The sequence below is a fragment of the Scomber scombrus genome, chromosome 8, assembly GCF_963691925.1.
Source record: "Scomber scombrus chromosome 8, fScoSco1.1, whole genome shotgun sequence".
Lineage (NCBI taxonomy): Eukaryota > Metazoa > Chordata > Actinopteri > Scombriformes > Scombridae > Scomber > Scomber scombrus.
Genome location: NC_084977.1, coordinates 14656140 through 14672658, shown reverse-complemented (window position 1 = coordinate 14672658; position 16519 = coordinate 14656140). Strand labels below are relative to the sequence as shown.

Below are 16519 nucleotides of genomic sequence, written 5' to 3'. Positions count from 1 at the left end.
ATCTCTTAGGCTGCATATCCAGAACAGTGAGCCGAGCCCTCCAACATCTCCAGGAGGCCATACTATCCCTTCATACATCTCAGGCTCTCCACCCCCTCAAAGAGGAACACATTATTCTCTCAGCCCCTCTATTCACTGCTGTTACTTTTTACTTTTGATTGTCCGCAGGTTTGTGAGGCCATACACCTTGACAGGAGATATTTTAATCGCTGCAAAGATATGCAGAAAATGTTTCTGGCTCACAAGCAGACCTGTAGTCATGTGGAAGGTATGTTTTTGCAGCTGAGATTCCAACCTGATTTCTTAGGTCAAATTCTTGAACAGTTAACCCCACCTCCAAGACACACACACACACACACACACACACACATAGAGTCGAGTTTCCATCACTTCAGAGGACATTACTTGGACTTACATTCATTTCCTGGAGACTTATCCTAACCTTAACCATAACCACTACTTGCCTAACTCTAACCTTGACATAAACTAAACCTGCTTTAATTCCAAACCAAGTCTTCATCCTAACATTAATGATTTACCTTAATGAGGCTTTTTGTCCCCATAAGGGAGAGGAGTCCCAACAATATGACTGTGAAAGCAGATTTATGTCCCCATAATATGAGAAATACCTGGTCCACACACACAGGCACATATGTATATACATATTTTTATCCCAGCCTCACCCCTCAGTCCACTGACTGCATATTTCCATTTTCATGGCTCAGATATGAATGTCAATAAGGGACATATTGTTGCCTTGTTATCTGAATATTTCTTCCACTAAGTGTTTCAGGAGCCAAAGATTACATTTTCAATGGCAAGATCTGTTGAACCGCAGAAACGTATACAGACCTTTATTGATCCATCCCCACAAATGGTCCTTTACATGCACCACATTAATGTCTAAAGCAATATTTCCTTGCATGAAAGGTGACTCATGGCTGTAGTATCGCTCTGCCAATATACTTAACATTTGCTTTTTCCAAAGTAGAGTGTGTCAAAAGAATTTAGTCTAACAAAGTGTGATGTATTGTTTTAATATGTAAGCGTAATTTGTATATTTTTTAATGTAACCTTGGGAACATTTTTATAGCAATTTTCCCCTCATCATTTCTGCAGGCATATTTAATGGAACCCCCCTGGTAGTTTTAGTGAGAGTTTTGTGAGTCACTGTAAGTGATTTATGTTGCATTTGTGTGTCTTTTTTGTTTGGTGTTGTATCTCTCTACTCCCTGCAGGTAACCGGCCAAACATAAATCACATGATACAGTGTTAAAAATGTTTTAGTGTATCTGCAACAGATTAGCAGAAACATTTTCAGCTTTCTGAACCATAAAGATGTCAGGCTTTGGTGTCAATCCAACAGAAATAACTTGAGGGAAGATATGATTATCTCCACCAACCAACAGCAACCAAAGTACATCAGAATGAAATGCAGCCAGACATGTTACATTTTTATTGACATTTAAGGCTGCAGTCAGAGACAAAAAAAAAACTTGTGGGAACTTAGAAATCAAATGGGAAAAGCAGCAATGTCTGTCATGACAAAAAGTTCCAGGTACATATCAAATGTAAGAAATGATGAATGTCTTATGATATCAAATAATTAAAGATCTACATAATACCAGATGGAAAAACATGACCCCCAACAAAATGAAAGCATCATTTAGTTCAGCAAATGCCAAAAAATGAAAACTTCATACATTCAACTGACAAAGCCCTTTAGCGTCGATAGTAATTATATCTCTTGTCTGTTTGGAGCAAAGGAAGAAGTATTGTGACTTTGTTATGGAGCCACAGTGTTCACGGAGGAAGGAAGTTGGGTTGGATGGATGGATCATCAAAAATGTTGGAATTAAACCTGACGTTAATTTGTGTCCAAACATTTTTTAACAAACTGTGTTGACTTCTCCTAACCCTAACCTTAACCAAGTTGTTATTATTGTAACCATGGAAATGTCCTCTCTACCCTTAATGAAGCAGTAATTTGTACCCAAAACATGAATTTTTCCCTAATCCTAACCAAGTTGTTTCTCTGACTAAACATAATTAATCAAGGCCATCTTGAAAGTTTCAAGTCAGTTGCACCTTTGATCACAACACACTGTTGGGGTCAGCAGTGATGTCACAGTTTACAAACACCCTGAAGTACATATAAAAAATTAAGTTAAAAAAAGTTCACTTTAGCATTACTGAGGGGAAGTGAGACATTAAGTCAGCCAAAATAAAATTCTGAGCTGGTGAAAACTTGCTCCTTAAGTGGAGCTTACTTTATCATTCACCTCCATTGTATCATGTTTGGTTGGCATTGCAGTTTTAGTGGTAAATATCTCAAAATGTTATCAAGTGACTGGATAGCACAAGGGGTAAGTGGCGAAACATGTTTTTTTTTTAGGGATTTGGGTGAACTGACATTGACCCTTTAAGGAAATGTGAGTGTGAAATATTCCTGATGACAGTAAGTGTAAATGGATTAACCACCAATAACTCCTTGCTTGGTGTTGTCTGTGTCTTATCATGTTAATGTGTGTCAGACCTACTAAAGTAAACAGCAACACACGTCCATGTGTTACAGTACACATGTATTTCCTGAACAGAACAATAATTGAAGTTTAATGTTAGTTAATAGTGACCAAGGATCAACAAACACAATGTCAGTTAAAGTGTCAATGATACAAAGTGGCAACATTTGCATATGTTTCATACTTAATCAGGTCTTTGATCAATCATCTTTCACTGTTGTTGTTAGCGGTATCGCCTGACTTCATCATCAGTCTTTGTCATTTTTCTCCACCGCAATGTCAGTTCAAAGGTGTCAGTAACACTCTGAAACAGTTGCAGGCCTGCATCAATTTATCTGGTTTCTCTCTGTATAATCAGGTCCTGATGCTGTTTTCTGTTGAAACCTCTCTGTAATGGATGTTGATGCTTGACTCTCAGATAGAGCCTCTAGTGTATTCTTGTGGTGTTCAGTTATGGAAACTAAGTCACAATTTTATCATAATAAATGGGCAGACGGGGAGAGGCTGCAAAGACAAATTAAGGACATATTTTCCAAACATCTGAATCACTTTACTGGCCAAATATATTACATTTACTTGGTGACACTGGTGTATGGCAGAGCCAAGCCATAAAAAATAAATAAAAGAAAGAAAACAAAGGCTGAAAACGCCCACGGATAGGTTTCACATTTGTTGCCAGACTGCCAAGCTTGCACTGTAAATTACAGACATGATCAGAAGAGCCAAACAAAAGAAAGCAACAACAAAAAAAGAAAGAAAGAAAGATTTGTTTATGTATGTAGGTTTGTGATATGTATCATTAGACACTTGTAATGTACAACTTGAAACAAGCTACACTGTGAGTTTCAAATCAAACATAAAGAAGCGTGTCATCAGTATAAAAAGGACAACAGTTTTTACAATAACCAGAATAAATGGGAGACTAAAAACAGAAAACAGCAAGAAGCCAAGGACTGAACCTTGTGGGACACCACTTCCAAAATGATCATGTAAAGTGGGGACATTACCTGTAACAAGTAATCAACTTTTTTCATACATGATCACACTTTTCAAAACAGAAGTGACATAGTGCTTTACAGGAAGAAGAGAAGGAAGAGAGGAATATAAACTATATCTAAAGAACTGGCCAACCTGGTACAACCAACTAAATAAAAGCTATGAAATCAAGAGAAAGCCAAAGAAAATTAATCAGTTTTAAGAAGCTTTTTAAATATATGCACTGATTTGACCTTGGTTTGAGTCAATGAGCAACATCTGCCAAATAATGATTAGAAGTAAAGTGCAGTTTAATGTGTAATATTACTTTACATCCTACATCAAACATCTACCAAAGGCTCTTTAAAAAAAACTGTGTATGATTTAATTTGTTTGTCATTCAGGATTAAGTCAAACTTTTGAATGCAGTTTATCAGAATTTCAAAGTGTGCTTGGCATTTTGTCTGGAATCCCACACAGAACATAACTTTTCTGCAAGACTGATCCAGATGCAAAAGTCAGACACGCCTAGTGTTCAGTCTTTCCACAGTTACATTACACAACTGTAAACCAGAGTTAATTGATGTTTTATTTGTAAATCAACTATTGTTTTATTATTTCAATGCTTACTATCACAACTGATGAGAAATAATGTGAAAGGTTCCTGTTTCCACCCATTAAAACTGTTTCAGTCCTCAAGGGAAAAGTGCATGAAAGATAAGACAAGAGACAGAGGGAAGGAGGGTTTTAAGCTTCAAATGAGGCAAATGAGGCTTGGTATCCTGGATGAAGAGAGAAAAAAAAGAGTGAGAAGTGAGATGAGTGTGAATGAGAATGAAAGAAAAAGGCAGGGGGAGGGAGTTTTGTTGAGTGTGAGAACGACTGAGAATGGATAAACAGAAGGAGGGAGGGAAAGACAGTAAGACAGAAAAAGAGAGGTGGTGGAAGTGAGTGAGTGAGTGAGAGATGGGCAGGGAGGTATAAAGAGAGGGAGGGAGTAATATAAGAGAGGCAGCCATAGAGGGAGAGGTGACAGAGTAGATTATCCTCCTCTCCTCTCCTCCTCTCTGCCAGCCTCATCATGTTCATGCTGCAGATGTTGACTGTTATCTCTCTGACTGTTATTCTTCTGGCATCTGTAGAAGGTAAGACACAGTCGCACTTGCTGCGTGAGTGTGTGTGTATCTGTATGTGTGTGTGTTGCATGGCTTCCATGCACCCTGCAGGTGGACAGTGTAGCAAAAGAGCGATGGCGAAGACAGAAAAGGAGAGAAGAGGGAAAAAGGGATAGCAGCAGCAGGAGCAGCAGGGAGGGAGGCATGGATATAAACAGAGGGGCAGAACGCAGGAGGACGAGCATCTGAAATCACACAACACTCAACACAGAAAGACAGCAAGTGTGTCAGGGCTCAGTTGGTGCGATGGTGTCGCCTCGCCTCTGTGTTTCTTACATGTGACTGTTGTGAAAGCGCTGGAAGTGCAGTGTTGTTCCCTGAGTACCAGATTCAAAATCATTTGTGGTATAACAAAGCAGCACTGTCCTACTTTACTGCTCTTTTGCTCCTGCTGCTTCACATCACACTTTAATTTGTTTACACAATTGCTTTGGATGAAAAGCCATTATTGCACACCCTCCACACACACACACACACACACACACACACACACACAGACCCACACACACACACAAACCTCCTTTTTCTCTTTCTCACTTTCTCTATCACTCTCCTTTCACTGGCATAGCAGTATGTTTTTCAGCACAATGGGATACCATTGTAATTCCTCTGACATTCTTGTGTGTGCGTGTCCATATGTGCGTGTGTGTGTGTGTGTGTGTGTGTGTGTGTGTAACAAGAGGGCATGAACACATTCTGCAGAACAGATAACATTTTGCTGTCTACAGAAGCTGCCAAAACATTTAGTTTCAGTCTTTGTAAGCATCCCAATACTCAGTCTATAGTTCTTTAAAATTATAATTATGCGTAGTAAATATTAATCTAATATGTGTCTTTACTAGTTTATGTGACTTCATATCCTGTACAGTGATGAAAATGAAAAACTATCTTTCGGTCGTCTCTCTCTGACACCCCTCCCTGATGTTTTCCTACTCTTTCTCACTGACTTAAACATCTCTCTTTGTATGTTTTCTTTCCAGGTAAAGGTGTGCAGATGCAAAGGGATGTCCAGTGCTGCATGTTGTACTCGCAGGGCAAGGTGCGTACCAAGGATGTGTTGCGATTTGAGGTGCAGACGGAGGGGCCCGACTGCAGTATACAAGCCATCATGCAAGTATTTCAACTATCCACTCCTGGAGCTAAAGAGCACAGCAATCTGCAGGCATGGAAAATATGCCTCTCGTTAGAGGAGGGCAGAGCCGGGCTGAGAGGCATTGTCATCTTTCCAGGTCATGATGTTATGGCAGGGCTTTGGGCTGTAATTGCCAAGGAAGTAAGAAAGGAAATATGTGGGAATAACAAGCCATTTGAAAATACCTTCCGAGCCAGCTGAGCCCTGCCGCAGCCAGTCAGTCAGAACAGCAGGGTTTAGTTAAGTAAACCATTCTGCATTGTGATACCTATTGTTTTCAGCAGGTCAGAAACAACTTTACTCTTTTCTGATAACAGTTTGTCTTCATTCTAAGAGAAGGGAAAAAACAAATTTAACTCAATTGCCAATAATCATTCTTCTTTGATTCTGATTCTCTGACATTTTGCAGACATCTTTGTAGTCCTTCTCATGGACCTCTTATTGCTGAATCATTGTTTTTTTGTTGTTGTTTTTATTGTTGTTGTTTTTATTATTGCTAACATGCTATGTTATGTTTTAAGTATTGTTTTCTTTTTAACAGTCTTTACACCAAAAAGGCAGTAAAATGTGCAGACCCCAGAGACCGGAAGGTGAAGAGGTTGCTGAGAAAGCTCCTGCAGAGACAGAGAACCAAGGCCCACCGAACCATGTGGCTCCTTCCTCATGACAACCTGCCTGTCATGTCAGAGGTGAGACACAAGCTACTTTATGACTGTCACAACCACCAGCTAACTAACTAATAAGTCTCACTTATTTAGCCTGAAGTAAACAGTTTGATCTATTATGTCTGCTTGTATCATTCAGAATTAAATGTGTGCTCAGTTGATACACTGAAGGAGACTTTCATGCCCTTCATGTTAACTGAGATATTGATTTATTTTTTTATTTTTTTCCTTATCTTGATCATTAGGACAAGAAAGATAACTGGGCTGTTCTCAATGTAGAGTGACAGAGCGCCGTCAAATATGAAGGAACTCTTATAGTCATAAGTAAGCTTTTTATTTTTTTAACCTTGATACATATGTATGTTCCTCTCCAAGTGACTCTCTAAATGTCTCGTTCCATATTTTATTTTTGCTTTCTTCACACTTTCCCACAGGCCAAGTAAACTCTCAGCAACTCGTCATCCTAAAACGAATGAGTTTGCTGACTCTCCAGTTGTCTCGTGTCTCTTTCTATCTACACTATCTGTCTCCCTGGGACCAGACCTGGGCAGCAATACATATTTAACTGGCTTTAGATATTTAAACATGAACTGTGCTTGAATTATTCCAAAACATGTGGCTGGAACAGTCTCAACAGAGGAGTATTGACTTGTAAGATAAGTTGAACTGATTTATTTTCAATGGCTCATATACTGTTATTTGCCGGAGTCTGCCTGGAGGTTTCTCCTTCTGCAACCATTACTACTCGTGGCTGATGTGAGATCAGTGGAAAAGTTGTAATTTAAAAAGAACAACATAAATGAGCAGTGATATTAATATTGTATTTCAGCAAGATACTTTATACTTATTTGTGATTTGTAAGCCTTCATTAATGTGCAATTACACTGTACACAGTAAATAGATTGGGTTTTGTCACAATAGACTAATCTTAGTGTGCGGGATATTTGGGAACATGTCTCTGATATTGATTCGCACCATGTTTTGTACAATCTAGGTCTCAGTTAAGGTTTTAAAATCCTTGTTCATGCTGTTACCTCCTATATTGACTGTTAGACATATGAAATCACAGTGGGACTAGAGGGAAGATTTTTACATAGATTCAACTTTCTGTGTCACATAAAAAGGTCCTGATATTTTGTCCGCTCTTTATATTGCCTGTTTGTAAACTCAGTGTGAACCCAGAGTCAAGCTTTTAAAATGAGGCCCTCGGGCATCTACCAGATATTTAAATATCTCTTTGCAGTTTACATTTGTCTTTTTCACCAATAGTCTGTTACTAAACTATGCCAAAGTATTCATGATTCAATTCACCACATGGCAAGGCTGTTAAAACTTAGAGGGCTCAATTGTGTGTAAAACACACAAGTATTGTATTGTAGAAGAATGCACTGTATGTTAAAACACAGTATCTCAAGTGAACTATTTTATAAATTAATCTGAAATAATAACTTGAACTGCCTCGTTGTGTTTTTGTGGATGTGCTTATGTGTGTTTGTGGGTCTAATATACTATATGGTTACTTTCTTAGCCAAGTCAACAGTTAAGATGTTTAGATGGTTGCCTAATGTCAGTTGGTCCGGACTGAAATCTCCTAACAACTTTCAGATGAATCACCATAAAATATTGTGCAAACAATTATTTCACCAGAAGATGAATCTGATGTTGTGAACCCCTGGCCTTTCCTCTAGCACCAAGAGCAAGTGACAACAGTGTCAACAGTTTGGATTGCCATGACATTTGGCACAGATAACCATGCCTCCCTCAGGATGAATTGTAATAATTTTGGCGATCCCTTAACTTTTCATATAGCGCCATCATTAGTTACAAAATTGAATTTGTCCAATAGTTGGGTTTATTCCCAAATACCTGCAAAACCAAGTACATTCAGACTTTGTGATTACCGCTAATTAGCAAATGTTAGCATGCTAACATACTAAGCTAAGACAGTGAGCATGGGGAACATTATACCTGCTTAACATAGGTGTGTTAACATTGTCACTATAAGCATGTTAACATTAGCATTTAGCTCAGTACCTGACAAAGGCACTAGCATGGCTATAGGGTCTTGTTTTACTGTTTTCAGGAACCACGAGGCCATACATGTTATACTGTTTTGTTTCTCAAAATTTTTTACTTTAAGTAAATGAATTCAGTATTATCTATGCGAATGATGAAAAGGTAGTTTTGCATTTAAGCATTTGAGGACACCAGTGAGACAAGGGTCAGGTTTTTAAAAAAAAATTTAAAAAAAAAAGTTATGATTATTATCATTATCATTACTACTACTACTACTACTACTACTACTACAACTACTACTACTACTATTACTACTACTACTAATAATAATAATAATAATAATAATTATTATTATTATTATATTACATAAACATTATAAACAAAATGACACAAGGAGATTTTTGTCTTTTCTTTGATTTACTATACAATTTTTAATCAAATTGTCTTAAAATAGTAGACCTCATCCATTTACCATCAAAATGCAACATCTGACCCATGTGTGTTTCCACAAGAGCAGGGTTTCTGGACAGGAGAATATCCTCCACCAGGGGTAGCCACAAACACAATTATGAGCATCACATTTCAATTCCTGAGCCATTTATTTGTCACATTTTTCATAAACTGTCCATCAAAATGTTGAGCTGCTCTTCCATGGGAAAATACATTTTTACTGAAATAACATCAAGCATCAAAACTAAAGTCGAAAACGTCTTAATGAGTATAAATGTGGCACAAAGTCAGAAGAGCTTTCAATAAAACTGTATACACCTTTTCACTTTCATGATTATGCACTGCACTTTCTTCTATAACAGTCAACACAAAACAGCATAAATCAACTGTACATTCAGTTCCTCAAGGAATTCACACGCTTTCTTTACAGTACCTTTTCACAGAGCAACAAAAAGTAACTTGCAAGATATTATTCAAAATATAACATAATGAAACAATACATTTACTTGATATTATGACATATGATGCAGAAAATACAGATAGTGATGTTATAGCACTCTGATGGTCTTAAAACATCTCTTGTATGTTGTTACTCTGTTAATCAGTAATAAAACGTTTAAATTGATCAACTAGGTACCAAAGTAGTAGAACTAGTCATGTCTTATGATGGATGAATAATTATTTGGAGTAAAAAGGCTGGTATTCCTCTGAAATGAATGTGTAGCAATAAAGTCTTACGCCCAAAGTTGAAAAGCAATAGCACCAAAAAAAATCACCAAGGGACACAAATATACTATTCCCAAGAGTGAAACACTTTCTACCAAGTCACTTGAAATATATCAACCTAAAAAAAAAATACAAACAAATAATAGCAAATATTCTCCTTCTCACCATAGTCCATTGTTTAACAGTCAAGTACATTCAAAATTGTACAATTACAGTGTACAAGCAAACTTACATAACAGAAAACATATTCAAACTTAAATACAGGATCCAAAAAAAAAATAGGAGATTGCTGTATTTACATCCTGCTGATATGCTCTATGGAGTATTTTTGTGTAGTGTTGTAGAAGCTCCAGATCTAAATTCTATTAGAGGTAGTCATGATAAGAATGACAAAAATAAGTTTTTACAAAAGAAATAATAATTTTGTTATAATTCATGCGACAGAAATAATAAAATTATGCAGATTTACACTTTCATAATGTTGGAAAATCAGATGGTTTATTTATTTATTTATTTTTAGCTATTTTTATTGATGGATGTTTCTCTCTAATAACACTGTTTATATAACTCTAAAAAGTTTTATGATTCTCTGACGGTGTGGATCATGAACTAAACTTTTAACTAAGCTTTGAAAACGTAATGACACTACAGGTGTTTAGTGACATGTTAAGCTTGCCTGACAGTAAATAAAATAGTCATCAAAAACCAAAATGCTCCCAAAAAACTGGCACTCCAGACAAAAACAGTGAATCAGATTGTAGGCAGTGGATGTGTAATGGTTCCTGAACAGCGTGTGTTCTTATTTCCCATCATCAGCCCCAGGCCAGGCCTGGTATTGCCTTGTTTTCAAGAGAACTTTTTGTTTTTGAGGGTAAAGATGAGTGTTTGGGTCAGCAACAGTAAAAACAGTAGGGAACCCTAAGCACTAGCTGAGTTGACCAACAACTTTTTTTTTTCTAAGACTGCCTGCACCATTGCAAGCCAAAATCTAGCTAAAATGCTTTTGGTACACAAAGCCCTATCTGGTATAGCACTTATCTTCACATTGTGGTCTCACTGTTGCGGTGGTTCAGTGTGTCATTGTCCTGGCAGATAAGCTGGTAGGGCTTCTCATTCTCTTCGATTACAGAGTTGTGCACCTCGTCATCCTGACTCTGCAACTCTCCACGGGAAAGGTGCTCCACAATGCCAGCGCCGAGTGAGTCGCCCAGCACGTTGGTGGTGGTACGCAGGCGGTCCCTGGAGAGAAGAGAGACAGAAAAGGAATCAGACAGAAAACATACAGACATGCAGAGAGAGAACAGTATTGTATATCAGCTATGACAATCACAGCTCAAAATCTGAAAATGCACCTCTAAAACACAGGCTGTCTAATCAGTCATGCTGCATTATGCATCAATAACCTTTGTTGTAGTGGGACCTCTGGGTTCTCTGAAGCTTTACAATGACATTTAGGCTGGCAGACCCACAGAACAGTACACAGACCAATCCCCATCAAGCTGACATTTAGTGGGAACTCACAAGAACCAATCCACAGCGATGATCAGTGTTATGTCCTCTGTGGGCAGTCCCACCGATGTCAATACAATCACCATGGTAACCAGGCCAGCCTGAGGGATGCCTGCTGCTCCGATGCTGGCAGCAGTTGCCGTGATACTGAGTGGGCGGTGGGAGGGATGGAGAAGAGAGTGAAGACATTTAATAAAAGGAAACAAACAAACAGCACATGCCCAGTCCTGGTGGGAGTAGTAGAGCGAAAAAATCACATGAGGAATTACACAATTATGTTAATTATCCCTCAATCAAGCTGGTCACACTACTATGTGATTAAAAACTGTACACATCATCCAAGAATACAATTATAAACACACTTAATAATATTATAAACACACTTTTAATATGATTTGGTTACATGAAATAAAATATGTATGACCCTCATCTACACATAAGAACACACTCTTTATGAAAATCCTGACAAGGTGAGTCATGGAGTGAATAAACTATAATAACTTGTTGATTCTCCTCCAGAAAGAAGTGATAATAAAGATGCAGCAAAGAGAACAATTCAACTGAAGGAGAATTTGGGACACAAGAATTGCAGGACTGCATGAATTGAGTCCTGACATGATTTATACATAAGTTAATCGTGTACGTTTGTCTCTCCATTAAACAAAGGCTGTCTTAAATAATATGTATATATCCCCTATCAGAATAATAATATACAAGGTGTTTAAGAATAATAAATCAAAGTAAAGAGATCATAAGTCAAAACTACCCCCCTGACTCCTACATATACAGTATTAGTGTATATAGTGTAAAATAAAACAAACAAAACAAAACTGATGTTACCTGATGGTTAGAATCTGGCCAAAGTTTAGGTCCATGTCATTGACTTGAGCAATGAAGATGGCTGCCACAGCTTCATAGAGGGCTGTGCCATCCATGTTGATGGTAGCACCCACAGGGAGGACAAAACGTGTCACTCGTTTATCAACATGATTGTTCTCCTCCAGACACCGGAAGGTGATGGGCAGGGTAGCAGAGCTGTAATACACATAGAGGGAGATGTAGTATCATCATTTGGGACAATTCAGACAAAATATAGTACATAAATTTTCTTTTGAACAAGTTATTTATACATTTCTTAAAATAAAAGGTTGTTTGTACTAATAATAATAACTAAGAACCAAATGTCTGGTGTGATGAACACCAGTGTATGAACAGTATTTCAAAGGATCACATTCACCTGGAGGAGGTTCCCAGAGCTGTGATGAGCGCCTGCAGCAGCCCACCAATGTAGCTGTAGGGGTTCTTCTTGGTCACCAGGAAGTAGAGCAGCGGCAGGACAAAGAGACCATGGATGAGGAGACCAACAATGACCGACACGGTGTACATCCCTAGCTGGCCACCCACCTGTGCTATATCCTTCATCTCTACAATCTTCCCTGCAATCAGGAACAGGATGCCCACTGGAGCGTACCTGGAACACAGATTCAACAGTTGATCAGTGGGTATGAAAGGAGACGGACAGAAAGACTCATGTTAGGCAGCTAAAGTGATTTTCTATAACCAACTTAGGCCTTCAGTTTAATAGCAACACAGTTTATTATTATTTCACAATTGAGCAAAATAAATTAGGAACTGGTCTTGTCATACATCTTCTTTAGCAATAATAATAATAATTATACATTAGACTTACACCTCTAATCAACTAGGTTTTTGCTTTTCTTTCCATTTAAGCAGCTTTAAATTGGATAAATTATAACTAACTACTCTGTCCGACAATGTCACAGCTTGTTCCCATTGTTAAAGCTATATGACATTTACAGTGAGTGAAAATATTGAGTGAAATATTCCAACATTTGACTCCATGTTTTGGCTGAATCGTTCTATAAATGACAATACTTTAAATGTCAGGTGCATCATTTTGTGAACATTTTCCATCAAAAAACCATTAACACATATTTCTTACATTTCTTTGAAACTTTGGGATCCCAACTAAATTGTGAAATTGAAGTTTTGTGAATTTAAAATAGGTGCAATACACACTGTGAGTTTGTAGTGACTAAATACCCTGATCATGTCAGGTCAACTTATTATATAGTCAGAGAGGTACAAGGTATTTTAAACAACAAGGAATTAAATGAGCATATACATATTTTATACTGTACTCATGAGAAAACAAAAAATTGAAACCAAGAATAAGAAGAGATTTGTTTTGTTTGCTAAGTTGGAGAAGAGTCTTTACTGACCAGATGATGATTGCAACCAGCCTCATGATTGCTTCATTCAAGCAGTCAAAGAAGTCCCTGAGGGCCTGGCCCTGCTGCTTCATATTGCCAATTACCAGACCGAAGCACATGGAGAAGACCACCAGTCCGAGGGCATTCACTCCAGCAGAGGAGCCCGATATAGGGATATTCTCCTCCACTTTCTCCTGTAGTAGAAAGCAGATATTTAACTACCATTCAACCCACTAAGATGTTTATAAATTAATATCAAGCCTGTCAATCCTTCATCTAATTGTTTTGCCCAGAGACCCTTACGGACCTGTATGGTGTGCAGCACCCTGGTCAGGTTCACATTCAGGCTAGAGTCTGTGATGTTGAGAGATTCGGTGAGGTTCACTGTCACTGTAACATTTCTTGTGTGCACAATCTTCTTGTAGACAGTTTTGTACTGCAAGAAACAGCATGACAATTAAAGTAAACGTATGTTTGGGTCTGACAATAAATATGATTTCACACTGATTTCGTTTTACATGCTTTTTTTTAAATTATTGATGGACTGCCTTGAAATGTTTATGAAAATGAAAACATTTCAGATGAAATAATGTTAAAATCATTATACTCACCTGTTTGAAACAAGCCTCTACCAGATTGGGAGGAAACATGTTCCTGGGAAAAAAATGAGAAATTGTAGTATTTTGTGTTCATGTTTCATAAGACATGACTAAAAAAAGCATAACTGTGTGTTTTAATTTGTGTAACACTACAATATTTTAATCAGTAACCATGTGATAATCTTAAAGAATAATCCTACAGAATCAGACACAATGGATGAATGGATGGTAAGTGCATTATCCTTTGGTGCTTGGATGTCCACAAAATCAGTAATGGTTAAGAGCTGTATTAATGTGACTGTATATGGAAGCTCTCAAAACAGCTTTATAACAACACTGATTTGCAGCTTGACAAATCAATTGACTTTTTAAGTGGTTACCTGATGAGATCCAGAAAAGCATCAGCAGCCTGAACTGGTTCTATGTTTCCACTTTTTGCCACAGGACTATCCCTGCTGCCTTTCCCTGGGCGGATGATCATCACGATGACAATACCGATGAACACAGCGATCAGGGTGGTCACCATGTAGTAGACCACTGCACGCACACCCATCTTACCTGACGCCTTGCTGTCCAGGGAGGAAATACCTGCGATACAGGAAATTCATTTGAGCACTCAAATGTTCGTTTGTTTGATTTTTTGTATTGTTTCTTTCAGTGAAACATCACACATTGGTCAGCTGGTCAGTCACATGATCAAAACAGATAATAAGTTAATTATTGTTGTGGTTGGAGCTGTCGATATTTAAAGTTGGTCCTCCAGAAGGGATTCGAACCAGGGTCTGCTGCGTATGTGGCATGTGCTCTTAACCACTCGACCACCTGTGCACCAGCCCTCTAGTAAATTTAGTAATATTCTTTCCCATTTTGGAGACTAACCTGTAATCTACTGAAACATACTTGTAGGATAAACTGTTTTTGTTCTCTTGTGCTCGTTAACAGCTGACCTGTGACTAGACTGGAGACGATGAGAGGCAGAACCAGCATCTGCAGCATTCTCATTAGTAGCTCCCCAGGAAAGGCAAAGTACTTGATCTCCCTCATGGACAGGTTGTGGCGGCGTAAAGCGAAGCCGAGGATTACACCTGAATAAATTTGCACACACGTATTAAAAACAGAAATGTACACATTAAATGAACATATTAAGAAATTACACAACAACAAAAAAACCTCAAAGTAAAAAGTCAAATAAAGTGTTAAACTTTCACCAGGTTTCCCGCTCCACTCACCAAGAGCCACAGCTGCAACAGTGAACAGAACAAACAGGTTCCTCTTCAGGAAACCTTTGACACTGTCCTTGCGGATGGAGCTCATCCTCTCCTTCATGCTGCTCGCTCTCCTCTCCATGGCCCTGCGTAGTCGCCTCCTTAAGTCTCCTCGCTCCGGCAGTGGGGGTTTGTCCGCGTCCTCGTTCAGGAAAAGACTTGCACTGGTAGGGGGCTTCTCGTTCATAATCAGCTCCAGCACCTGGTCCAGGAGGCAGGTTTCGTGGGAAACTAGGCAGGGAGAGGATTGACAGAGGGGAAGAAATAAATCCTTACGTATATTTACACTTACAATTTCTGGCAGCAACTGTAAGTATTCTTTCAAGTAAATGAAAAACTGTTTCATTCACATAAAAAATAAATAAATAAAACAATAATAACAATAAAAACAGAACACATTTAAAATGCAAAGACAATAAAACAAACTAAACTAGACATAACAATTAATCACATTATAAAAACAAAAATACAGTAAAATTGACTAAAAAGCCATAAAATATAATGAAATCACTGAAAGGCCATTTTAAACAAGTGGGTTTTTAACAGTGATTTAAAAGGCGAGACAGAGTTTGCAGGCCTGATCTCCTCAGTCAAGCCATTCCAGAGTCTAGGAGATCCCCTTTGTGTAAAAATCTGGACCTTGGAACAACAAGATAACGGGGCAAAGTCTGTCTCTGGGATTTGTTATCAACCAATAAAATCTTAAAATCTATTCTAAAAGCAACAGGTAGCCAGTGAAGGGAAGCCAAGATCAGTGAAATGTGCTTCCTAGATTGAAAATCCTGGAAGCAGAGTTTTAGATGAGCTGGATGCAGATTTTTTTTTTTTTTTTTTCTAAATTGATATTAAATGTACAGTATAAATACATTTTAAAAATCTACATACTTTTGAACATGTGGCAAACTACAAGTATGGTTCTTGTTTACACAATGAAAGCTGTATACACACATATTTTTTGCTATAATGAGTAACTAAAAATCTGTGCTGTATTCCTAAATCCTTCCTGAGGCACATTTGTATACATTTAAAGGTATAAGAGCTGTAACGACAGCATAAAGCTTCAAAATATTGTATCAATAGCTTCTGCAGTCTTACCACGTTTCCCTCTGAGGAGCAACACAAAGCCGTCTGTGTGAAGCACGTGGCTGTTGTTCGCGCGTCTCCTTATCTAAGTATGGTACAAGATTTCCTCCACGCCCAGCACTTAGAGAGTAATATACAACTGGCCTCTTCTGCTTGTCCTTCACATCC

At 38.0% G+C, this 16519-nt stretch overlaps 3 protein-coding genes across 3 annotated transcripts in view; 2 read left to right on the top strand and 1 right to left on the bottom strand.

Annotated features, from left to right (window-relative positions):
* Positions 1–16519, top strand: part of ccl25b (chemokine (C-C motif) ligand 25b) — a 133698-nt gene that overhangs the window by 26162 nt on the left and 91017 nt on the right. The gene's annotated exons all lie outside the window — the stretch shown is intronic.
* Positions 4579–6753, top strand: ccl44 (chemokine (C-C motif) ligand 44). Its single transcript, XM_062423553.1, has 4 exons — positions 4579–4642; positions 5653–5782; positions 6346–6493; positions 6715–6753. Exons 1-4 carry the CDS (start codon positions 4579–4581, stop codon positions 6751–6753), a joined length of 381 nt encoding a protein of 126 aa, XP_062279537.1.
* Positions 10702–15494, bottom strand: slc1a6 (solute carrier family 1 member 6). The gene is made up of 10 exons (XM_062423552.1): positions 15233–15494; positions 14951–15088; positions 14384–14591; positions 14016–14058; positions 13712–13840; positions 13414–13598; positions 12408–12641; positions 12011–12205; positions 11183–11317; positions 10702–10900 (listed from the first exon to the last, which is right to left on the bottom strand). Exons 1-10 carry the CDS (start codon positions 15453–15455, stop codon positions 10702–10704), a joined length of 1689 nt encoding a protein of 562 aa, XP_062279536.1. The 5' UTR covers positions 15456–15494.

Bases quoted from the DNA above. Each gene is read 5' to 3' on its own strand.
- slc1a6 (XM_062423552.1), bottom strand. From the start codon at position 15,455: ATGAACGAGAAGCCCCCTACCAGTGCAAGTCTTTTCCTGAACGAGGAC. The intron at 12,206-12,407 runs GTGAATGTGATC...TGTGTATTACAG, and splicing joins GCTCTGGGAACCTCCTCCAG to CTCTGCTACCCTGCCCATCA. The intron at 11,318-12,010 runs GTAACATCAGTT...CCGCCCACTCAG, and splicing joins GGCCAGATTCTAACCATCAG to TATCACGGCAACTGCTGCCA.
- ccl44 (XM_062423553.1), top strand. From the start codon at position 4,579: ATGTTCATGCTGCAGATGTTGACTGTTATCTCTCTGACTGTTATTCTT. The intron at 4,643-5,652 runs GTAAGACACAGT...TTTTCTTTCCAG, and splicing joins TCTTCTGGCATCTGTAGAAG to GTAAAGGTGTGCAGATGCAA. The intron at 5,783-6,345 runs GCAAGTATTTCA...TCTTTTTAACAG, and splicing joins TGCAGTATACAAGCCATCAT to TCTTTACACCAAAAAGGCAG.